The sequence below is a fragment of the Kryptolebias marmoratus genome, linkage group LG12 (assembly GCF_001649575.2).
Source record: "Kryptolebias marmoratus isolate JLee-2015 linkage group LG12, ASM164957v2, whole genome shotgun sequence".
In the NCBI taxonomy this organism is placed as follows: domain Eukaryota; kingdom Metazoa; phylum Chordata; class Actinopteri; order Cyprinodontiformes; family Rivulidae; genus Kryptolebias; species Kryptolebias marmoratus.
The window spans coordinates 4,975,188-5,000,971 of NC_051441.1; the positions used below are offsets into that span (position 1 = coordinate 4,975,188).

Genomic DNA, 25,784 nt, shown 5'->3' on the forward strand with positions numbered 1-25,784 from the left:
AAACATAAACTCAATAAACTGAATGAAGCTTTAACTCTGCAGCCATTGAGGCTGTCCTTCCATAGATGGGTAGAAAATAAAGGTAGGATGTTACTGACAGGGTGAAAATAAAGAGTCTGAGCTCAGTTTGTAATTTATTTATTTTATTTTGTTTTTTTTCCAGATTTTTGGAAGTCAAACTTAGACGTTCAATGCCTGAGTTTAATAAAATGACTGAAGAAAAAACTGCTTTGTTTGCAAATTTAGGTTTAAGAGAAGCTCCCCGCCCAGTGTTGTGGATCATAATTCATTCGGCATGAATGCTGATTGAGTTGGCTCAGAAAAAAGAAAAAGCTCCCCCAATCGTGCGCCTCAGACGCACGGAAAGGCGTGTCTCGGGTTGCGCTTAAATTCAAGTCCGTGCAGTTGGGAAGAGCAGAGTTCGCCTTGAAGCTGTGCTCAGCTGGACCTCCTGAACCCGATGCAGGGGTTTGCTTTTAATATTTCAGATCATCAGCGACGTTCTGCTGGTTTCAGTCTTTTTGTTTGCACCTGACTGGAGGACGGGGTTGTGCCACATTGGAGCTCTCCGGTGCGCGCCAGAGGACACACAGCAGGCAGCGAAGGGAGGCGCATGTCCTCCGCACAGACTGAGCACCTTGCTTATGAGTTGACTAAATCTTTAATTTAGTCTAATTGGTGGGTGGAGATCCACCTCACAGCGGCAGCAGCAGCAGCAGCGCGCGCCGATCCCCCCTCACGCGGACCAGTCACTCTGACGCGCCTTTTTTATGGCTGAAGCCGGAGATTTTCTCCCGGTTGGACCCAGTTTGAGGACTTAAAAGTTTTTTTTCTTTCTTTCTTCTTTTATTGCTGTTAGCCCTTTCCAGCTCGGTACCAATGATGATAGAGAACAATGATATGGAGAGCGACTCGCAGCTCCAGCGCTCCCCGAGCAACATCCCCATCCAGCCGATTTCATCCAAGGCAAGTAGAACTCTTCTGCACCATCACCCCTAATGTCAGCCAGCTGGATTATAATGCAGATGCCTAAGGTGATTTAGACATTTATTCATGTGAAGTTTGTGAAGTAGTTAAACTCAGAAACGGAGGGAAAAATGACTAAATAAAGTTTCTTTATTTGACTGGTTTTCACGCTCCTGCAGCGGGCTGTTTGTATTTGTCCACCGGTCTGAGGGACCGATATTCAGTTCACAAATGCAGTTGTAGCCTGATGACTGCGTCACTAGGTGTAACCTCACACGTAGGGTCTGATGTCACACCGACACACTTGTGCGTCTCACACCCCTTCCCACACACACACACAAACAGCCCACAGATGTTCAGACATGATTTAGAATGCCCATTTTATCAATAAATACACCAATAATGATAGATTTAAGATTATATAGCATAATATTTTGTCCACATGGAATATTCACTCATTCAACAGTCGTGCAAAATTGAAAAAAATAAAAAACCTAGCTGTTTTTTTTTAGTTTAGTTTGGTTTAGTTAACAAATGATGTGCACAGGAAGCCTTACAAGCAGGAGAATGACTCACTGTGTCAGATTTGTTCACTGACTGATTTACATAAAAAATACGCATAAATTAAAACTAAATCCAGAGTTTCTCTGCACTCATATTCATCCCATACTGCTCCTAATTTAACAACAGCTAACTGGTCATCTTAAAGGAATAGTTCACAATCTTTTGAGGCGGACTTCTTTGGAAAGGTTATAAACAAGTAACGTCTTACCTGCTGTAGAAAGCTTTTGGAATCACCTCAGTTTTGGAGAAACAGAGCTTAATTCTGACTTGACTGATAAGCTAATGGTTGAATATTATGCAAGTAACTTTTAGGAATTTTTTAACTGTTGTTGTTGTTTTACAACGTCAGTGATCCAGTTTGGTTCCTGTCCACACCTGGACTACTGATTGGCTCAGTAATCTTGTCCGAATTAACTTATCGCCTTTTGTTACAACTAAACACAGAACCGGAAACCTGAAGTTGAAGCCACAAAGGATAAGTGCCCCCTGGTGGTTGGCTGAAGTGCAATTTTTAAGTCCCGCCCCTTCGCGTAAAAAAATGGGACATTAAACTATAAAAGTATTTTACCCCATAAGTATCTTTAGTGTCAGCTGGAATGTACCCTGTAAGTAAGTACTCAGTAAGTACCCTGTAAGTACTGAGTACGTAGCGGTCTGTAATATGTACTGCTGCTGAAGCAGATTGTGTTACTGTCCTCTTCTTTCTGTCTGAGCCTCACATGCTCCCAAATTGTCCTTGTGAATTCGTTTGATTTGTTGACTCAGTTGTATAAACAAAGATTTTCGGTTCTAATCGCAGCACGCTGGTTTCATTAGTCCGCTTCATCCACAACTTCTCCTTGAGTGAAGTCTTTGTCTCCGCCTCATGCCTCTTCGTGCTGCCCACGCACAAACAAAGCGGGCCGCACGTTTGGAGCGCAGCCACACTCCTCCGCAGCACAGTCAGACACTTCACAGGCCGTCTGCCTCTGTGCTGCTGCTAAATATTTGATGTCCTCCTCTGTCAGGAGTCCACGTCGTTGCCAGCTATCTTACGGGCCTTCCACTCCGGGGCGGTCCAGCCCGGCTCCGCTCTCCTCGGCAGCTGGGACCAAAGAAAATCAGGAGTGATTCTGTGGCAGGCGGGACTGATTGGCATTTACAGGAATCACTGGCTTCCCTGGCTGATAACCACGTTACAGCCTGTTTAACAAAGTCACCCGTGTGGTTATCTGCACCTGGGATTCTGATCAATGGGAGGCTGCCCTGCTTGAATTCCAGGGCTTTGCTATCACCCGCCGCCAGAGGCAAGAGGCGATAATGTTTTGTGGCCATATCTGTGTGTGTTTGTTTGTCTGTAGTGTTAAATATCTCATCAACCAGTGAGCAGATTTCAATGAAACTATCAGAATGTAATAAATGGGTGTGTAGCTGGATAACCAATTGGACACCACAGCCAAGGGACCCTATCAAACACAAAAAGGGGCTTTGACTAAGCCAGTTTTACAGATATTGAGCTAAAATTGGCAGCTGAGAGTCATCCTCATCCCATCTCATGAGAAGTCACAATATCACATGAGATCAGGCTAAGGTTTGACCAAAACAGCCCTTCTCAGCATAAGATGATTTTAGTTTAAACATCTGGCATGAAAGGCAGCAGGCGACATGCAATCCTTTAAGGCAGGGGTCTCCAATTCTGGTTCTTGAGGGCCACTATCCTGCATGTTTTCCTTGTTTCCCTGCTCCAACACACCTGATTCAGTGATTAAATCACCTCTTCATGTTCTGCAGAAGCCTGTTAATCACACACTGATTCAAATCAGGTGTGTTGGAGCAGAGAAACAAATAAAACCTGCAGGATGGTGGCCCTCCAGGACCAGGATTGGACACCCCTGGTGTTTAATTTGGAAGACATTTCACATTAACCTACAGCCTTCATGTACTTTTGAATGGATGTATGGCAATAAATGAGTCTACTTGTAGAAAACACTTTGCTCAGGTGTGGTCTCAGAAGACATGTCTGCTTTAACCTTCCTGAAGCCCTGAAAAGAGAGAGAGACGAAGAGAGGTAGAGAAGCTCTTGTAACTTTGGGTGAATTTGACCTGCGGGTTAAATACTTCCTCAGGTCCGTCGCTAAAGGTGTTAATTTTAAAGGAATTTAATCAGATGATGTTTTAATTTGACAGCAAAGACAAGCAGAGAGAGGCAATGACTCACTTTGGTAACAGATCCACCAGCAGTGAATCTCTGTATACATGGATGTCAGGAAAAAAAAGAACCCCATCAAGGACTGATGAAAAGGCTGCCAAAAGAGGAGAGGGAGCATTAACTTTCTCCGCAGCTTCCAACAACCACATGTGGTTTATTGCCAAGCTTGGCAGAAATGTGGGCAGAAATGTGAGCAGAAATGTGATCGCAGCAGCCAGCGTCGCTCTTTGTCGGGCGCACAGGTAAACCTACTCTCTTCACACGCGGCGATTTGCGAGCACATGACCGCAAAACCAAAGCAGTCTTCTTGACATTTTTAGGCTGAGTGGCCCATTTTTTTTCCTGCTCGCCCACTGAGCAATGACAACACCACAAATTATCCACGCGTCCACTCTGAATTATTTGTTCAGTCTCTTTTAGCTCACACTGAGCCCTTCAGCACACACACACACAGCTGAGTGATGAAACATGGCTGCCATTCTCAGTGTGAATATTTGTAGCACCTCCACATTCAAATCACATGTAGTCCTAATTCATGCAGCTTGTAGCCAAGTCTAGCTGTTTTGCACATGAGGTGCTCCCTTATAAACATGGAAAATGGCTGCAAAAAGCTGGTTAGAACTGAAATATTAATTACAAACAGTTAGGACATCGATCCGTTATCAGCAGGAGAGCTGAAGAGATAAATATGGGGATTTTATTGTGAGTTCCTGTTCAAAACCTCTTGCCAACAAGTTGTTCTTGCTGACTTTGATTATATTAACTGATATATTAACTATAGCAAAGCTCCAAACCTGAATTCTGGATAAGGTCAAAAACCCTTTTTTGAATTTTGCTTACAACCAAAGAAATGTGAACCTCTAACGTTTTACAGTAAGGCTTAATGTGCACTGAGGTTTTACAAGAAATTTTAATTTAGACTTGATCAACTTAATGACCTTACATGCCTTCACACAAGAATAAATGTATTAATTAAATAAACCGAACTTAAAGGCAACAAGACGCTGCAACGTCAGAATGATTGAGGTAAAAGTTACAGATGTCCTGATTAACCAGGTGTGAAAAATGGCGCCGTCGGCCTCCAGCGAGCTGCTTAAACCTTGGCTCAAAAAGACTTTGTCAGATGGAGTAACTGTTTGTTTGTCTAGCGGCCACGATATGAGCTTTTTACCACATTTATTACTGACAATATGTGTCTACGGATGTTAAAGGCGAAATAAATCCTCCACTCAGCTTTGCAAACTTGGCTTTCTAAGTCTGCCTTTCTTTTCTTTGCACATTTAGATAATTATATGGCAATAATGTGGGATAAGAGCTTCTTCTCTGCTGCTTTGGTTTGTGATAAGGACGCCGACAGAGGCTGAAGCTGCAGCTCGCTCTGGCTGCCTGGGTGGAAGCAAAGCGAGTCACAAACACTCAGAAATCAGTGAGACCGCAGCTGAAAAATCTCCTGTTTTATCACCATTTAGAGACGCCAACATGTCTCCAACAGTCGCAGCCCAGAGTATCTTAGTTTACTTTACCAACTTATCTAGAAATTAGTCTCTCTCACCCTGATTTTAGAAGAATTTACGAAACAAGAAACCTTTCATTTAATTGCATTAATTTGACTCTAGTGTCCAATGTCACAAAGTAAATCAAAGATTTCCTTTTTTTTTCTAATGTTGGGTTTAATTCTAAGATAGGACTGCAAACCTCAACCTTTTTCTAACCCTAAATTTGAGGGTTTTATTCCTAAATCCACCAGTGAGAAAAAGAGGGAGTTTAAAGTGTAAAATGAAACAAAATCAGAACTGTAAAAGTAACATTTGTGTTTTTATTCGTAAATCTCATCAACCTGTGAGGGGAAACAGAAATTTGAAGTGTGAAATGAAGCAGAATTAAAAGAACATTGGTTCATCAGGTTATGTATGCAGATTTTCTACTTTCTTCCGTTCTTTTAATGCTGACTTTTATCACTTTCTTTCTTTTTCTGGCTCTGAAAGCTTCGACAACAGTGCATTTAATTTTGTTTTAATCTTTAAGTCAACTGGAAAAAAATAGTGTCCAGGACAAATCTAGAGGAGGAAAGAATAAATTCTCAAACCTTATGAACCTTACAATAAAAAAAGCCATTTTTGCCTCATCTGTTAAATAAAATTAGTCTTTTTGAAGCTTGAAATAAAGATAACACAACTCTTTAAATGTCAAACTATAGATAGTTTAACTGTATTTGTAAGAGTTAGGACAAAGGAAAAGGATGAACTGTTCTGAAAAGGAAAAAAAACGTATTAAATATAATTTAAACATTGTACTTTATAAACCTATTAAGGAAAATGATTAAGTGCCCTGCTTTAGAATAATAAAACATGTAGAGTATTAACAAATTATTAGCACAAGCATAAAAATTAGGTCAGTTTGTGACATTGTTGATATTTAATTATAACTTACAGAATTTGCTCTAATAAAGGCAGAACCCTGATTTATTTTATTTAAATCTTTTATTGAAGGCAAACTTGTTACAACTCATCATATCCTTGTAGAGCACTTTAGTTTTCTGACCTTTATTTAGTAATTTTGTGTTTTTTCCCCCTCAGTAATTTGCTTCTAATGTGTTAAAAAATGTGTAATTTCTGAAGGATTTTTGTTTTGATCAACGTGTGATTATTCTGTCACAGAAATGTTATTTGCATATTGCATAAAACTGGACAGAGACTGCAAATCTGTGTTTAATCTCTCATGATTAAGGACGTAAACATGATTCGTTTTGATCAAAGCTACAGAGAGCCACATCTGGCCCCACAGCTGCAGGGGTGAACCCCTGGTTTAGCAGAAGGAAGGTCAAAAACTCAAAGTGCAGTTTAAGCTATTGCTGGCACTAATTACAAAGTTACAACATTACCCCAACAACAAATTCACCCCATGGGGAATTTAAAAGGCCTTCCATCCATTAAAAAGTTGTTGAGCCATTAAAAACCACAAACGTCATGGAGCTTCCAGAGAAATTGAATTAGATCTATTTGTTCGCTCTGGGGACCAGAAATGTGTGCGTAAACCTGATAGTTCTGAGAAAATCCATAAACTTTCTGAAAGTCTCCCTTTACCCATTTAAAGAGGAGACATTGGCATAAATGAGGGCTGGATAAAAAAAATCCTCCTCATTTGTAACAATGAAACAGATCTATCTTGCAGATTGTTTACTTTCAATCAGCAACGAGTCGGCTGAAGTGTTACTAATGACCCACCTGTAACCCACACACACATAGCTACTGTTTCTGAGCCACAAGGTTTGCCTCTGAATCAAACACACTTCACGCCTCATTAACCGTCACTTCACTCTCTGCTCGGATGAATGGCGTGCGACACTGATTGGACTGATGTGCACGGGATACAAGTGTCAGGGAGATTGTTTCATGTGCAGAACTTTTTTTCACATTTTTGCATGCTGCGTCGACGCGTTTTAAAGTTTGTTGCAACATCAGCGGGTCAGAATAAACTGGTTCAACGGATATTCAGACAGTTAGCAGGTTAATGTTAAAGGTACTCGTTACAGTGTCGTTAAAAGTGTTTTTTTACCTACGGAAATGGCCAAAGTGACAGAAAACAGGTCAGCAATGACGACATCCATGGAAGAACCGTTTTGATGCATTGGTACATATTTCCACTCAGATTTGTTGAGTAAAGCATGCAGAAGATGGGCTGAAATGGTAAATTACTAGATTTCTGTCTCCGTCGCCCTGTTTGATCCCAGATATTTATTCTCGCCAGTTATCTTACTCATTCTTTCTCTTTTCTTTTGCGTTTAGCAGCAGATTTGCTTTCATGTTTCCACCTAAATGTCTTCTCTGAGATTCTTTGTTTGTCCAGTGTTACCATAGGCTATTTATTTCCCGTCATAGACTACGATCAGCCTAAAATAGGTTCATCAAGCTTCCATGTGGATTCCTGCAGATTTGTTTACACTGAGTGTGGAGCAGAACTTCAAAAATGCACAAAAATGTCATATCCAAAGCAACGATTGTTGCAGGTAAAGTGGGTCAAGGTCCATATTAATTAACGGTAACACCTTTGGTGTTGTGATGGCTTTTTGACGTGATGTTACAGAGAAAGGTGTGTTTTTGGCCTCCGAGCTACAAGAGCAGAGCAGATACAGAGTTTCTCCTTCATTAAACAGTCCTTGAGGCAGAAACAGAGGGTGTGTGTGTGTGTGTTTCTGTGTGAAAAAGCATGCCTGATTGTGTGTGTACAAGCACGTGTGATGGAGAAGAACGCTGGAAGGAGCCTGTGATTATGTGTTTCTTATCTCATATTCATAGCAGGAATCTGCCATCCTGCCAGCCGTGCATAATAAATTTTAGAACATAGAAGTGCTCCACCCACTCTTCTTGTCAAGGCAGGCTTTTTGCACATTTTACACGAAAGAATTATACGTGAAACATTTGTAAAATCATTGTTATTTTTTCTCTTTTTGTGTCTGTCTTTGAAATAAGAACCGCAGAAGCATCACGGCGGGGGTGTAAATAGGTGTACCTTTAAATACTCCATGCACTTGAGGGTGATAATTTCCTCTGAAACCACTTATTCCACTGATGACCTAGAATTGTGTGAGTTTGGTAGACTGTGTCTTTCACAGCACATTTACACCACAGTTAGCCTTCTTAAGGCTGAAATATCCTCTTTTAGAACGAGGTCAGACACGATGACGTCGAGCGTGAAGCGAACGTTGATGCTGCTGGTTAAAGTTAATGTTACAGCCTACATAACGTGCACTTTGTTTTATAATTTAATGCCATTTATAACTGGATTAACTAGAGGTGGTTTGTTTTTCCTCCAAGCTCTGAAGCACTTGACAGCACAGAGGGGAATTTTTACAATTAAGTTGTAGACATTTAGGGAACAAAATGAACACCTCGTGTAATCAGTTTTAAAGAATTCAAGTCAATTCAATTTATTTATATAGCACTAATCCACAACAAAAGTAATCTAAGGGACATAAATCTAATTCAGATCCAGATTAAAATGCAGTTACAGTCAGTTCATTCCTATTATAATACAAAACCTTCACATACAGAACATTATAAAATGCCAATTAGTAAAAAAGCATAAGACAGGGTGCCGAGGGAGGAGCCGTGATGTTGTATGAGGACATCTGGAGTTGAAGAAGTGTGTTAGACTGGTACAGGACATGTATGAGGACAGTCCACTTTCCAGGAAAACTGGGAGTGTGGTAAAGAGGTGAAGAAGAGAGTCCAGGCAGGATGGAGTGGCTGGAGAAAAGTTTCAGGAGAGATTTGTGACAAAAGCGTGGCAGCAAAGGTCAAAGGAAAGGTTTATAAAGCAGTGGTGAGAGCAGCCATGTTGGACGGTTTGGAGACAAAAAGACAGGAGACAGAACAGGAAGTGGCAGAACTGAAGATGTTGAGGTTCTCCTTGGGAGGGACGAGGATGGACAGGATTAGGAATGAGGTCATCAGAGGTCCAGCACAGGTTGAAGGACTGGGAGATAAAGTTAGAGAGACTGAGATGGTTTGGACATGTCCAGAGGAGGGACAGAAGGATGTTAGAGACAAAGAGGAGACATATGGATGCAGTTAGAGAGGACATGGAGGGAGTTGGAGTGAGGACAGAGTTAGATGGAGGATAGGGTTAGATCCCCTGAAAAGGGAACAACTGTAAGAAAAAGAAGAATAAAGAAGTAAAAGTTTTCTAGCAGATTGAGTTGAATCTTCACTTCAGCTCATCTCCCATCCTGAGCAGCACACTGGTGACAGCGGAAAGGAACAACTTCCTTTTAACAGGAAGAAACCTCCTGCAGAACCAGAACCAGAACCAGAACCAGGCTCAGGATGTTCAGCCATCTGCATCTACCAGCTGGAGTAAGAGAGGACAGGAATAAGACAGAAAAATTAGCTTCTACAGGAAGATAAGACAATGAGAGAGAGACAGCAGAGTGAGCAGCATAACTAAAGGATACCTCAGGAAACCCGAATCAACCCAAAGTGTAGGCAGGATGCCAACCTCATGAGCAGGAAATGATTGAGAAACCCAGTCCCGCTTGGGTTGAACACAGAAAACGTAGCACTACAAGGCGACGGAGGAGGAAGAGGTGGAAAGTATTTTGGCCTAACAGTGGGGGAAACAGTTATTTTGTGGGTCAGAGGCTGAAAAGGTTGAGCCACTTCCTTGTGTCATCCACGGCTCCTCCTCTCTGACCATACACCGTGTTAAAGATATGCACGGGGTCTCGCCTTAATACGAAAGTACCATAAAGTCACTTGGCTGTAAAAAGTCTTTCAGTCAAAAAGCACCACTTTCTGTTTTGTGTGTTAAAAGATTTTCCCGCAGTGTGTCGACGTGTCATCAGATAAATTCACTCCCTCTGATCGTCGTGCTGAATTTGGCAGTCGTTTTGAAAATATTTGCATTATTAGTACAATAGTCTGTAACTCTGACTCCCCTTCCGTGTCAGCCTCTCACCTGTCACAGAGATTCATGTGAGACGGTGCACAAGTGTGCACCGATGCCTCCCATCGAGCGTCAGGTCACCCTGGCTTTGACTCCGCAGGACGATGCTCTCAGCTAATGCTCAGATGGAGGCTAACGGGAAGGCTTTTTACAGCTGACAGTAATTGAGACATGTGCTGTAACCGGAGCTGTTATGCCGCCACTCAGCTGCTCTGACTGTGAGCTTGGCTCAAGCAGTGCACTGCAAACAAATCCGAAAAAAACAAAAAACAAAATGAAACTGTTTAACGCAGTTTTGCTTTTAAATATCAAAAGAATGAACTTAAACTGTGATAAAATTAGGTTCATCTAGATCAATTTTACTCGCACAATGACCGCTGGAGATAGGAACCAGCTCACCTGCGACCCTGAAGGGAAAAAGCGGCAAAAGAAAATAGATGAATGGATCGATTATTGCACTGAAATGAAGGTTTAAACATTCATCAAACTCATATTAAAAATTAAAGGCTTAGCATTTCTTGAAGAAATGCATATCGCCCGCTGCTTTTCATGCAATAGCTTTTAGCTCAGTTATAACCACACGTCAGTTAGATATTGCGACCATCTTGAGTTGGATTGACTCCAAACACTAATGAGCTCTAGATGTACATCCACTGATTACTTTCTGAAAGTTTCATTCAAATCCATCCAGTGGTTCATGACATATTTTGACTTAAAACAGATTTTGTGCAGTTTGTTAAAGCTCAGAGTATATGTTGGTGATATGTTGGCTGAATGACTGGGTTGTAGCCATTTTTGTTTTCTTTAAAGTGGACAAAGTGACAGATGAACGGTGGCTTGTAACAGTGTTGCTTTCAGTCAGGAATCCAAAATATTTTACCAGAGAGAAAGACTCTTGCAGATGTTTTGCTTGATTTAAATATTTATGAGGCGAAGTCGGTTTTATCTTAAAGAAGACCCAGAAGCAGAAAACACGAGTCTCGAACAGTCCTCAGCATCCCGAGTATTTATCAGCGTAATCTAATGAAGTCAAATTTCACAAATGGAGTTATGCACGAAGCATACGGAGTGTGCGGCTGCAGTCACGCTCTTTTGTTTCTCTGACTCGGCCTCGGCGTGTCGCTCACACAGAGACTCGTGCTCTTAAATAGACAAACTGTCTTCATATCTCATCGCCAGACACGCTGAGCTGTAAACAACATGTCCCTGTAAAGTGATTGTGTTTGGAACGAGAGCGGACAGGCAGGCTGACGGAGCATGTGCACACAGGGAGTCTGCGGTCTGCTGATTATTTGTCCTCCCGTCTGTCTGCGCTGAGCCATTACTCCTCTGCGACATCACCGAGTCCTCACACACTGAAACAGCATGTCAGGGTAACAAATGGCTGCCTGGCATCATAACACGGACACAGAGCTGCAGGCAAATGTCTGGAAATATACATTTATCCAGACAATCAATGCCAGCCAGCTGCAGCTTACACAGGGATCTTTGGTTTTCTGGTTATTTTGGGGGCTTTACAAATGCAGCAGCAGCTAATTATTGTGTTCACAAAATAGTTTTCTTGTATTTTTTTTTCTTTTACTGTAAAATATATCCACTTCTGCAGACTTTGTGCCATTTTAGCCCTCCATATATCAAACTGTTCAGTTCATTAAGGAGATTGGTGCTATAAATTTGATTTTATTTGTAAGTTTTAAAGCTTTTAAAATATCTACCTTTATTGAGATCACTTCAGTTCTTTCAAAAGATTGTTCTTTTTTCAGACTTGCACTATTTTTTTGTCTCTTTGTCCTACTTTTAGCTATTAGTTAGCCTTTTGACAGCATATTGTGCAACGCGTGGTTAAAAATGAGGAACATTGACGGCTGGAGGACTAAAGAATCAGGTCTGAAAACTATCTACAGCAGATGAACAGAGTTTAAAAGTCAGAGTTTTTTAGGAAATAGGAATAAACCCGGCAAAGACCCACGCCACGTCTGTAAGACGTCCAGAAATACAACATGGCAGCTCCCCAAAAAGCAAACATTTTGTCTTTAAGGCAGAGATGCTTCGTCCATCTTTAATAACGCAGATGTGCTAAACAGAGTTTTATTGGGCAAACAAGCAGGAGCTGTCAGATTAGAAATCCCATGCTGTTAAAACATGATAAGACCGTGTGAATTCTTGTTTTATTGTTTTTTTGTGATCACCACCAAAGAAATCTCATTCACGCACAGCGAGGCTCTTCGTTTAACAGCAGGTGGTCACAAAGCAGGAAGGCTTATCGTGTTTAACCACGGGTCGCAGGCAGAGGGGTAAAGGGAACTTGGTCGCTTCGTTATAAATATGATGCTTCCTTTTGAGGCAGTATTGCGTTTCATGCGTCACCCTTTACCCCGTGGTGTACAGCTGAGTGCTTTGTTTATGGATGCCATGTTATTGCTTATTATGTCCTGGGGGTGCATTGAACATTTATTACCTCTTGGTTATCTAGTGTTTATACTTTGTGTACCTTCTTCTTCTCTGTCTCTGTCCATGTGCGCAGCTCCAGAGACTAAAACGCTCCCTGTCCTTCAAGACCATGATGCGCAGTAAGAGCGTGGAGAACTTCTTCCAGCGGTCCTACAGCGACGCCCGCCTGCCCCCAGACTTCATCACCGACCCGCCGCCGCCGTCCCCCCCTCTGCCGCCCGGCTCCCCTCTGGTGGGCGAGCGCTCGCCGTCCATTTCGCCGTCCCTCAGCCCCAACCTGTCCATCTCCTCCCACTCCCCGTCCCTCAGCCTCTCCCCGTCTCTGCCCGCCAAGCCGGGCCGGACTCAGATCAACCACTGCTTCCAGGACCACGTCTTTCGAAAGCCCACCAACTGCCAACACTGCAAGCACATGATAGTGGGTAAGGCGCTCAGGATGGGTTTACTTTGCGTTATCTGGGGCCAACGAACAATCATTTTAAAGAAACTGTGAAGCAAAAACAATCACCAGAACTCCTTGTCACCAACAAAATGAGCAGACTCTACGAGGGCCAGCCTTAAATGTATAATAATATTAATAAAAATAATAATAATAATGTTAACTAAGCCTCCCAGCTGTCACCCCGATGTTAAAGTTAGTATCTAAAGTAAAACAAGAACATTATAACTTCAAGTTTGACATAATGAGTGCACAAATTCAAGCACCAGAGGCAGAAATACATTTTATTTTTATACTTGCTGCCATTTTTAGAAATACCAGTGGGACATTCAGCCTTAAGAGTGAGTTGGGTCGAGGTTTTGCATCAAGTTCATTATAAATAAGCCGTCAGACTGACAAAGTCTCACATAAATTAGCGTATTAAAACCTTAAGACATGAATTAAGCCAGTCTTTTGTTATCTGCCTTAAATCTGTAAAACTTCTGAACAAGACGCTCCATCAGAAAGTAAAAGTGTCATCAAAGTGTCCAACTGTTTGTTTAAAGTTACACTCTTCAAGACGCATTTGCTTAAAATTGGACCTTATTTCGTCGGTGCAGCTTTAGTGCAGAATTGTGACTGTTTTTATCCCCAATTTGCTGCTTCTGTGAGCTAATAGCCGCTAGTATTTCTGCTAAATCTGCTTCCTGTCAGTGTGACTGATTACAGTTTCCAACCTGCTCCCTTGTGTTTGCGTCTGTGATGTTATTTTGCATGCATTGTGGGGTTTATTTATGTAATGCATCACCTCGCTCTGGTTGTGCTCATCAGCGGTCCTCAAATAAAGACGAGCCTCTTTCTCCCTGTTAGGCTGATTAAGTAGAATCAGTTTTCCTCTTTAAAATAAATACTGCCTTTTCTTTAAGCCTTCTGATTTTTTTCTCCCCCCCCCCCTGATACATAAGTGGCTTGTTGATGTTTTTCTTCATTCCATGACAAATTCAGAAATCAGTTTGGTTTGGAGGATAAATAGGGTCTCGGCCTCTTCATCATTAAAGGCGCAATAAATGGCGGTTATTTCATCACAAAACAAATTAGGGGAAAACATCTGGATGCTAAGGAGGATTTTATCCCTTCAACAGTTTAATTTAAAAGCACAAAAAGCTTGATGAATCACTGCCAAATCGATTATGATGGAAATATCTCCAGGTGGGTTTCAATCTTGTGAGTTTTTTTTTTTGTTTTCTCAGACGAGCAGCTGTTGATTATGAAGCTGTTAGTGTCATCGCAGCCCGCTCAGTGGGTTTGAAAAGAAAAAAGAAAAAAAAAACAGAGACAGAGCCTGATTACCTGAGAAGACAGAAACCCGTTTCTGGGATCTGAAGGCTACTTTATTTTTCTTTGGACTGTTTTTTTTTTTATTATTATTATCATGCATGCAGCCAGACTGTGCCTTTTTCCTTTAATATTTGCAGCTAAACGTCTGTGTTATGTCGCCTCTGTCCCTCCCTGCAGGAAACTCCAAACAAGCTCTGCGGTGTAAAACCTGCAAGATGGCTGCTCACCTGTGGTGCACCTCAGAACTGTCACAGCAGCCGTGTCATGGGAAGGTACATGCACCGAATTGGATGAATACTTAGTTTGCTTGGCTTTATTTAAAGTCTCTATTTTAAGTAAAAACAAAATTTAGAAGCGCTTTCTGTTCCCTTCAAAACAAACCGAGGCATATGCTTTTTTCTGTTTGCTGTTTTTATTAACCTTCTAATTTCATTGATAACAAATGAACAAAATACTTCTGGAAATTGGAAAATAAACAACAAATGAACAACAAATCTTCCCGTTCCTGTTCGCCAATGACATCCAACTCTACTTTTACAAATAAATCCCGATGTCGCTGATCAGTTTCTGTTTAGATGACATAAAAACACGGATAACCTCAATGTTCCTTCTCTGGAATAAAAAGAAACTTAGGTTTTGGCCCCAAACAACTCAAAAGACTCAGTATCCAACCCTATCAACACTTTTAAGGCATCTACTGCTACTGTGAGAAACCTAGGAATCACTAGTTCTTACATTAAACAGTGTCAAAGTTGAATTTTTTCATGTTTGAAATATTTTCTTATCCCAAAGTGATGCTGAGGAGCTGCCTCCTGCTTTTGTGACGTACGCTTGATGCTTGTGATGCCATTTTAGCCCGGTGTCCGAATTCTTTCCCTAAAATCTTCCTCTTCATCACACTGACTGCCTTTTAAAAGTTCAGAACTTATTTTAAGATCCTTCTAATTACCCAGAAAGTATAACATCCTGGCATTGTCTTATTTAAAAGAGCTCCTTGTTACTTGAACTCCCTGCTCCCAGCTTTCAGCTTCACCCTCTAAAACAAGACAAGACTTCCTGTTAATCTTGCCACTTCATTATTTTATGACTATTTTAGGCTATTGTTTTTCTTTAATGCTCTTCCACCTTTGTCCTGTTAGACACTTTGGGTTTCATTTGAAAAAGAGCCTTATAAATAAGGTTGAGTTGAGTTTGTGCTGTTTTGTACGGCTTCACCAAAACCTCCCCGTTCAGTGTTTGGAATGGCCGAAAGCCAGCAGCAGTCTGAGCAGAACAGGAGCCAAATTTATTTTCCAATGAGACGTGAGCTCTCAGAATCAGCTGATACCTCGGCTAGGACTTTGTGCCAAGTTTGGCCAACATGCCTGTGACCAAGCCAAACGGCAACAACATTTCTGCAACATTTTCACAATGATTGATGTTGTTTTATTTTAAGTCATGAACAACCGAGCTTTATCCATAAATTAGCACAAAACACAGCCAAGAAATGAGGTCCAAATGCAGAACTCATTCTGTATATCAGATTTTAGCAGCAGAAAAAAGGACCTGCTGTAGGAGTAGACTAAACCTTCAATTACCGTATTTTCCGGACTATAGGACACATTTAAAGCCTTTTTATTTTCTCAAAAAACGACAGTGTGCCTTATAATGGAGCGCCTTTTATATGTAAGAAGTCATGATGTTTTAGTACGACTTTGGTAAACTACAAAGCCGCGGCGCTCGCAGCATTAAGGCTCAGTTATAGTCGTGCATGGCGGTGGAGGCGTTTATATTTGACGCTGACGTCGGTACCGTATCCTTCTGTGAGTTTTGAACCGTTTGATTATCTTTGGGATCTCTCATAGAGGGATCATATAAACGCCGATACAGGTGAACCAGCCCTGCTAGAGCACCCAAATTGTCCATTTTGAATGGAGCGCGGAGCAAAGTTACAAAAATTAGAGGGTGCACGATGCGTCTTATAGTCCGGTGCGCTTTTTATATGACAAAAGTTTGACAATGGATCCTTCACTGGCAGTGCGTCTTGTAATCCAGTGCGCCCTGTTGTGCAGAAAATACTGTATTTTGTGTCCTAAATCCAGATAAACCACCTACAAAAGAATAACAAGCACTGGTATCACTATTATATTCCTTTCTTGCTTAAGGAAAACTGAGTGGCGGTCTTAGCAAATTTACAAAGCTTCACAGGAAATAGAGTTGCTGTTTCCCAAAGACACTGAAAGTCTCCAGATTATGAGTGATTTCCGACCGTGTTTTCTGTTTATCCTCTGGAGCAGGGCAGGAGGCATTAGCATGCAGCAGGAGACGAGACCTTCAGAGAGCAACTTGGAAAATTTTAAGAGCCCCGTGTTGATGACAGCTCAGTGCAGTTTGACAGCTTTGCACAAACAGAGAGGGATTGAAAAGGGCAATGAAAGGTGAAATAAATCAGCTTAGATCTCTGCAGTCCTGTTATTAACTGAAGGTACCTTCTGTTGCTTTTGATTCCCTTCCTCAGCAGCTGATTTGCAAGTGAAGACAGAGACAAACTGATCTCTGCTGAAACACTTAACTGTGCTTAATTCAGTGTGAAGTTACAATTACAGAGACCCACACACACACAGAATCGTTTGACCGTGCCTGTAGCTGAGCCATGTGCTCACGTGGAAGTGGTTGAGTGAATTCATTGTTCAAACAGCAAAGATGGCCGACAGTTTCCTTCAGAAACGAGCTCTTCGCCTGCTCTGAATGAACTCGCATGTCATCTTTGACTCAATGCGTTTCTGAGTCAGTAATTTTCATACAACTCCATTAAGGTCCTAAAATCACCACGCAGTCAGATCCATTTTCCTGTGGGCTCAGTCTATATACAGGAAGTAATGGAAGCTGAAAAAGTCATTCTGCTTTCTGCTCTCCTCCATTAGTCTGGAGCATTCAAGCGAAACTTCAGCTCGCCGATGCTCGTCAATGACCAATTGGCTGTCGTCAAGGAAGTCCAGCCAAGCCAAGGTGAGCACTCTCTGCGCACCTGTGAGCGTGTGTGTGTGTGTGAGTGTGTGTGTGTGTGTGCCTTGGTTTGTTTACGTCTGTGCGCTTCTGTTCTGTGACGTTGCTCTGTCTAGTTATTTGGTTTATTTTTAGATTTTTGTGTGCCCGTGTTTGTACCGTAACAAAACCAGAAGTGCCTCCCTCTCGTCTGACAACCAAGGAGCATGAAGCAGGGGGAAAAAAAAAACCAGATAAAGAGGAAGAACAAATTCAGCTCCTCTCGGAGCGCAGTGGACGGTCTGCACCCAGAAAGTATGTGAATAAATATTTATAAGCCCTGATGTTTATGCTTTTTAATCTCTGTTTATAATTTGCGCCGGAGAAGTTTAATGTCAGGCACCACATTTTGCATGTTTAAAATCTTCATAAACACTGAAACGCTGCCTAATTTATGATTAGCATGAGCTCTAACCAGCTCTCTCCTGAGAGGCAGTTGTATTTCACTGAAAATCCTCCCAATTAGGTTTAGAACAGATGATGAATTTTTAACATTTGTCAAGTAAAGCTGCCGAAAGCTAAATCCGAACGGTGCACGCTCTCTCTTTTTACTTAAAAATCTACAACCCAAATTCCAAGGAAGTTGGGAGGCTCGGTAAAATGCAAATAAAAACAGAATGGGATGGTTTGCAAATCTCATAAACCCGTATGTTGTTCTAAAACCTGCATATACTTTTCTGCATTGATGGTGCCTTTCCAGATGTGTCACTAATGCACCCCCATACCATCAGAGAGGCAGGCTGGATGGTTTGGACCTGTCTGACCTCAGAACAGTTCTCCTCTTTGGTCCAGAGGAAACACATCTGTTTACATCTGGCTTCTTTGCCTTCTCCGCCTCCGCCCTTCCCTTACTCCCCATTCCACTGCCATCCTTGTTCACTGTCTGGTTACATCGCGCCTGGACTATTGCAACTCTCTTCTGTTCGGTCTCACCCACAAATCTCTTCATAAGCTCCAACTGGTCCAGAACTCAGCTGCTCGCATCATCACCAAAACCCCATTCATTCATCACATCACTCCGGTCCTGCAAAGACTCCACTGGCTGCCAACCAAGTTCCGCATAGAATACAAAATTCTCCTGTACACTTTCAAGGCCCTTTACAATCTCTCCCCCCCATATCTTTCAAATCTTATTCATATTGCCATTCCCTCTCGCTCCCTCAGATCATCCTCCTCCATCCTTTTGACTGTCCCCTCCGCCCGTCTCACCACCATGGGGAGCAGAGCCTTCAGTCGCTCTGCTCCCCGACTCTGGAACTCGTTACCACCTCACATTAGAAACATAAAGTCATTCTCACAATACAAATCAGAACTCAAAACACACCTTTTTAGATCTGCTTTTTCCACCTGACACAATTGGTTTGCCTGATTTTTTATAGATTTTATATAGATACATTGTCTTTTCTTGTTTGTTTTATCTATTTACTTTTATTTACTTTATTTACTTTTTTTGATTGTTACATTTTATTTTCTGTTGCTGCTGATTTTGTTCTTTGTACGGTGTCTTTGAGTGCCAGAAAGGCGCCTTTGAAATAAAATGTATTATTATTATTATTATTATAGAGCTTTAAGCAGCATCTGTGGACGGCACGGTGAGCTGTGTTTACAGACAATGATCCGTGGAAGCGTTCCTGAGCAGAACCAGAACCAGAACCTGGGTTTAATGCAGTTGCCTTATTTTTTCCAAGAAATGGTGAAATTTCCTTAACATTAAATTAAAATTTAACCTTAAATTCTTTATTTAAACAATTGCTATCTTCCCTATTCTCCATTGAGAATAAAATTTTGGTTCATGAAATTTGCACATCATTGAATTCTGTTTACATTTTATACAACATCCCAACTTTTTCAGAACTGGGGTTTTAATAGGATTGGAATTTATTCTTTTTCCCACCATCTCCTCTGGATGAGGGTTTGCTTTCCTTGTAGAAGAACATGATAAAATGTTCTCATAAATTCCACCTTGCTCGCTGAAGGTTAGCATCTCGGGCTGTCACATCCTTGTCCTGCTCATACATCAGGATACAATTTAACCTACAGCGCCATCATCACCTCCATGACGCCCGGGATTCTGCCGGGTCCTGCTGAGCCAGCAACCTGCCAAACTCACACTCAGACATTACACTGTGTCCTCTTAATTAAAGTGTTGGTAAAACACAGAGCTCATCAGGGTTTAATGCTAATTTTTCTGACAGCGGTTGTTGACAAGATTTGCTCAAGGGCCAGATTTTTCAATGCACTGTGGGGCGTCATCTGTGATTAGCCACGTGTCTGATAATTATTTAATTATTTATAAATATCATTTGTCATGCGGTTTTGTTTTTCGGATGTGTGAAGCAAGTTTCGGCTTTTTCCTCTTTTGATTGAGAAGTTTTTGTTGTGACTTTATTGTTTGAAGAAAAGCACCAAAATCAGCGAATCGTTAAAAAATGATTGGTTTTACTTTCATCTGAGGGTGCGCACAAACACGAGGCAATTATTAACACGTCTGCAGGATGCTTCTGCTCCAAACGCAGAACATCCTCACAGAAAACTCTCCAACGTACCTCTGCTAATCACTGCTCAGCTAATTGATGCTAATGTCGTTAACTTCAGGCTAATCTCTTGAACTCATTAACTTAGCTTGGCAGCTCCTGTTGCAGCTTTTTATTTTTATATTTTTTACAAATTCAAGAGTTCAGTTTTCAATACAGAGGATTCAGATAGTCAGTGTTTTCAAAAAATGAGTTTTGTAGAGGCCTAAACCTAGTTGTGGATGCCAATTAAACATCTGTATTTAGCTGCAAGAAAAACAAACATCACTGAGCCGTTCTCCTGCTGCTGATCTTGGGCTCGTGCTCTGATTGGTTAAAGTTGTTAAAATAGTGGTTTGAGCTTTTTCCCGACCGTGTAGGCAGCTGTTTCCTCATGCTCATAGTTTCAGCTGGACCACAGCGTTCCACACAGGAGTCTACGGTTTACGCTACAGCCACAGGCGGCAAATAGGCGCTGATTTGTTAACCGTCTATTCGAAAGGCAAGAAAAGGAAACAAAGTTTAGGTGATTTGTCACCAGCAGTTTGACACTGTTTTTGTCTCCTGAGTGATAAATTATCCAGATGTTGATAGCAGCGAGTTTCCTCACACAGTATTTTCTCAAAACAAGCATCCGTCTTGTTTTTCTTCTTCTTCTCTGGTCTTTTTGTTGTCTGCTTTATCTTTGATACCACCATTTTCGATGGAAGAGGATTGTACTGCAGCTGAAACTGTCAAAGTGATCACCTAAATCTATGTTACATTAAACCTTTCTGAGTTGGGCTACAACAAATTTTGAGTAATTTCTTAATCATTTAATACTTTGTGGACCAGAAGGGATGAGCTTGTGTACTCTCTATGGCCCAGGGGCCACTAGTTGACCTCACTGTTTTTCTATGAGATGCTGTAATCTCCTAATAGTTTCCTTTTGGCAACATTTCTACACTGATATTACATCTTACTTATTAGATGAGAGTTTATTAGCTGGAAGAGAAGAGCACGGAACAGCTGATGTTCCAAGCAGTCTTAAAATCTTGTTGTGGTAAAATTTAATTAGCGTTCCTCTCAAACACAGAATCTATTTTTCTGTTTCGACAAGAACAAGCTGGGTCAAGGTGAGGCTGCAGAAGGAAAATAAATCAGACTAGTGACAAAGTTACAAAGCCGAGGCTGAAATCATTGCAGAAACATTCAGTTCTTCAGTGCTTTGAAAATTAAACCTGAAGGTCTTACGCCTTCTTAAAAGATAAGAATTTGCATAAAGCAGAGGAGCGATGTTTATTTCTAACTTCTCCACTGATGTTAGTCCTGTGGCAGAGTTTCAGTTTGTATGAATTCTGACGATTTTGGAGCACAGAGGAGCTAACTTTGTAATGAAATTGCAAATCATTGCGCCTTCATCCTGCAAAGCCACACACTTGCACAGCCGACCCTGCAGAAAAATCGCTCTGCCCTCCATTCAGCTTGCGTTGAGCTGGATGGAAAAATGGAGCAGAAAATTTAAGTCCCAGCTGCAGAAATGCTGTGATAGCGCCGAGTACTGCAGACTACATGAAATGTAGCAATGGAGGATTTGAAAAAGGATTTCCATAGTTTAAATTTCATCTTGTATTCTCTTTAAAGTAAACTACAGCTCCAGATTCATCTCAGCTGGTAAACTGAGTGAGAAGTTGCAGAGTTTTTAGAACGTCTTGATGTCTTCTTAACTTTCGGCTGCTGTACCTGTTCAGAACTAAAGTGGGTCACTTTGGTTCAGGACTGACTGCTTTACACCAGTTATATTTAGACGTGTTCCATCAGATTTGCTCAGGAACAATAGTTATGATGTACAGCGTTATCTCAGCGTGTTGTCCTAATTGCAGTGTGTCTGGAGCAAAAGCTAGGAGTTAATTAATAATTTATGTACGTGTGTGTGTGTGTGTGTGTGGTTTCAGAGGCTGAGCGGAGGCGTGTAGACCCTGTGTATGCTGCCTTGCGCTACGGGACGTCCTTGGCACAGATGAGCCGTTCCAGTTTTGGCAGTTTGTCAGAATCACCAACACGCAGCTTGGTACGACATCGTTACCCTGTGGATGTGTGTAGAGGACAGCTGAACGTGTGTTTCAGACATAAAGTATAATTTGACAAAACTTACTCATCGGCCACGAACAACTTTACTAGTTAGAATGGCATAAAATTGACTATTATTTATTTTTATGCCTGATAGCTGACATTGACCATATATTCAGGATGTTTTGTCCTCCAGCTTTGTTTTCATGCTGTGTCTGGTTTAGTTTGGAGTTTAATTCTTGAATTTCCAATTTCTGCAGCATCGTTGATTGTGTTATCTTAAAGGTTTTAGATTTATTATCTGTCTGCTCAGTCCTGTGTTTGATCCTTCTTTCATCACATAATGGGACATCACCTGCTGGTTTAGCTATAATTAGCTAAATGGTAGGGTGCAAATGGAACTACAGCCCCTCATTAATACATAACATTTTTATAATCTAAATCAGGGGGAAAAAAAAGCCTATATTTTCATGTAAGAACTGTACAAGAAGTGTAAAGAGAATCAAAATCAAAACAATTGTTAAAGCTGCTGCCGGTGACTCATCGTGGACACCATGGGAACCACACGCCTGTGTCTGTCACTCCCTGACTGCCAAGTTTATGAGAGGCGGACTGAAAAACATAAGGCCGAAACAAACAGCTGCTGCGTGAAAAACTAAAAGTCGGTTCTTAATAATTCTTGAACTCTGAGCGACAGAAGACTCCGTGCTGCACGTGGGAAACTTTATGTTTCTGCAGCGTTTTATGTAGGAGATACGACCAGTTAAAAAGACCTGTCATTTCTGGTTTTAAAGGGAATATTTTCAGCTAAAATATAACTGATGTCTACTGAAGCTTGGGTGCATGCTAGTAAAAAAGTATGTAATGAAAAAGGCACTTTAATGCTTATGCATTGGCACCCTTAATAAGAAAGAAATACTTCAATTTAAAGCAGTAGTTTGTCATTTTTCACAAGTTAGACAGCAAGACTAATCTGTAACACCTCTGAGGGTCCCAATCATCTGTGCGTAAAATAAATAATATGATCAAACTGAGCTTAAAGAGCTCTATAACATTATGTTTAATATAAGCTGCAGCTGCTTGGCTTAGTGGCAGCCCGGTATTCAAAATATCTTTGTCTTTAACCCAAACAGATCAGATATCAACACAAATCTGGAAATTTTGTCTTTTTACCGTGACGACAAAGCAATCAAATGTTGGCAGAGCAAAAACAAATTGCATCCTTTTCGACAGCCTGGTGCTAACATTTTACTGTTTCCTCTATTTCCTTTTTAAAGGGGGAGGGAGGTGAGGAGAGGCAGCAGAGACAGTGCAGCATGGAGGAGGAGATAACTCAGGAGACGGGGGGTAAAGGCTGCTGCGTGCATGTGTGTTGTCTACGCTTGTGCTGTGTTTACATGTGCACGACTGCCGGAGTGAGAGCAATTCAATGTGACTGCCTGTAAAACGCTGCTAATTGCATGATCATGAGGGTCTTTCTTCCTGCTTCCATCTTTTAGAAAACCCACCAATCCTTCCAGAACCCCCAGTTCCAGAGGAAGAGATTAAAGAGACAGAGGAAGACCAGAGCAGTGAGCAAGCTCAGATTCCTGCAGAGGACACGTGTGCAAAGGTACCACTCTGTGAAAGTCATCTTTTGTTGTTTTAGTTTTAATGTCTGTTTTTTTTTTGCCTCATTATCTGAATCTCGTTGTGTCCAGGTGCCCAAACGCATTGAAGTCCACTCCATCCACACCTACGTAGCGCTCTACAAGTTTCTGCCTCAGGAACAGAACGACCTGGAACTACAGTGAGTAAAGTCAAACAGACATAAAACCAGTTTTATATCCCTGTGTGTGTGTTTGTGTAATCACACGCTGCTTTAGGCTGTGTTTAGTCCATCCCTGTGATTTGCCCCGGCAGTCGTTCCTGCAGGATGAAATGTTCTCGCCGTCTGCAGAGGACAACGCCGGGGCGCCCTTAAGGACAACTAATTATAAACTCAGATCCCATCACCGTTCTCACAGAAGCAGTGACTGAGCTGAGCTCCCACAGGCAGCTCATTAGTCATTCTGCTGCACACATTGCAAAATGTTTGAACAGGTAAATTGCGAAAATTATTGTTTTTTTNGACAATGAACAATTGAGAGATGAAAGGGAGGATAGACATAAAGGGAAATGACACAGGGTTGAAGGATATGTAAAGGAAGAATGGGAGAAATGGGCACAGGGAAGCAAAGTGCAAATATCAAAGAAAAAGCTCCATAAGATGAAGGATGAAACAAGAAGATTAGGGGCGGAAATCTTATGTGAGGGTATTTTTGATGGCGTATGGATGGTTAGAGGACAGCTTTCACAGAGGTAGAGCGCTGGGATCGTTAGGAGTGTTAGGAGCCATCTGTGCTCTGTGTTTGTGTGTGCTACGTATGTGAGCTAATGAAAGGTAAACGTGCTTCTCTCTGGACCGGAGAAGATGAAAAACTCTACAGTTTAGTTGAAACAAGTCGGTTTTACAGTGACAACACGCTTCTGCTGAAGTGTGTAAAACTAATTAAATGCACAACATCCACACACACAAAAAACAGAGCAGATTGAAAGTGATAGCTATGATGCTTTGAAGTAGGGGTCTGTTAAATGAACAATTAATATCTTACCTGTTGTAGATAGCTCTCTGAACAGCCTCATTTTAGAGGAATAGATTTAAATTCTGACCAGACTGACCAGCTAAGTTAATTCGAACAGGACCAAGGTAAAAAGTGGACTGCATTTGGTGCAGTTTTTTATTGTGACATCAGTTTTGCTTTGCATATTTATTTGCAAACAGCAGCTACTCTGTAAAACAAAAGTGGATTTTACAGTGAAACACTTGCAGCTGTGGTTGCCAGAATTTCACCATAAAATCTGCTGTAACAATGTATGACACAATACAGTAAAAACGGTTTAGTTTACCGTAAAACACTGACCAGTTCACCAGGCACTTCTAGCAGGGATATTGTAATATCTCTGCTGAAATAAACATGTAATGCAATATATTTATGACGATGTGGAGATTTATAAAACAGCGTTGTCATGAACTGCTGTGAAATGCTTAAAGATTTGATCCTCAAAACCTAAACCTAAAGAAAACAACATCCCACTTTGGTCTCGGGCTCACTCAAACAAGCCTTTACCTTGTGATTCTGATCAAAATTAAACTATTTCTCCAAACTGAGGCCTTTTAAAACACTATTTACAACAGCTACGATATTACAACCTCTTTCAAAAGATCTGATCTATCCCAGTTTAGATCACTGAGTTTATTTAGTTAGATTATTGTTCTGTACTAAGATATTTAAAGTGTCTGAGCCCCTATATTAACACAATTAATGAAAGTAAATTCTACAACCTGATGTCCTGGATAAATAGATATATAGACAAGAAATACTGCAGAACATTGTTATGTAGGCCAAAAGAACAGCGACAACTAAATATGTAAATCACAAGTTGCTGTAAATTTAGAGCCACCATCCAACTCTGGAAGAATATAAAGAATAATGTCCTTGCCATCAAGCAAAAGTAAAAGTAGGTTAATCCTACTGTTCAGCACATACCTTAAAGTTGCATTGAGAAATCTATAAAGGGAACAAAATAAGCCCTGCAGAATGCTTCTGAAAACCAAGCTCTAAATTAGAAATTTAATAGCAGCTGCTAGAGCAAAATTGGTATAATTTTAGTGCTGAAGCTGTGTGTGTTTATAAGCTGCGATCATATAGGGCTGCCGGGAGATTTGATGTACGAACAGGTAATTGGGACAGCGTTTCTCCCTGTATATCTGGGACAGTGGGTGTTGTGTACATGAGTGTTTAGAGAA

At 41.2% G+C, this 25,784-nt stretch overlaps 1 protein-coding gene across 1 annotated transcript in view; it reads left to right on the top strand.

Annotated features, from left to right (window-relative positions):
• The first annotated feature begins 419 nt into the window (after positions 1-419).
• LOC108243767 (SH3 and cysteine-rich domain-containing protein 2) overlaps positions 420-25,784 on the top strand; it is a 30,486-nt gene continuing 5,121 nt past the window's right edge. Inside the window, exons 1-8 of the mRNA XM_017429433.3 lie at positions 420-966; positions 12,687-13,035; positions 14,547-14,641; positions 17,273-17,357; positions 21,841-21,956; positions 23,233-23,302; positions 23,455-23,567; positions 23,656-23,744. Coding sequence (XP_017284922.1) covers positions 880-966; positions 12,687-13,035; positions 14,547-14,641; positions 17,273-17,357; positions 21,841-21,956; positions 23,233-23,302; positions 23,455-23,567; positions 23,656-23,744 — 1,004 coding nt within the window. The 5' untranslated portion in view covers positions 420-879. The remainder of the gene's footprint in view (positions 967-12,686; positions 13,036-14,546; positions 14,642-17,272; positions 17,358-21,840; positions 21,957-23,232; positions 23,303-23,454; positions 23,568-23,655; positions 23,745-25,784) is intronic.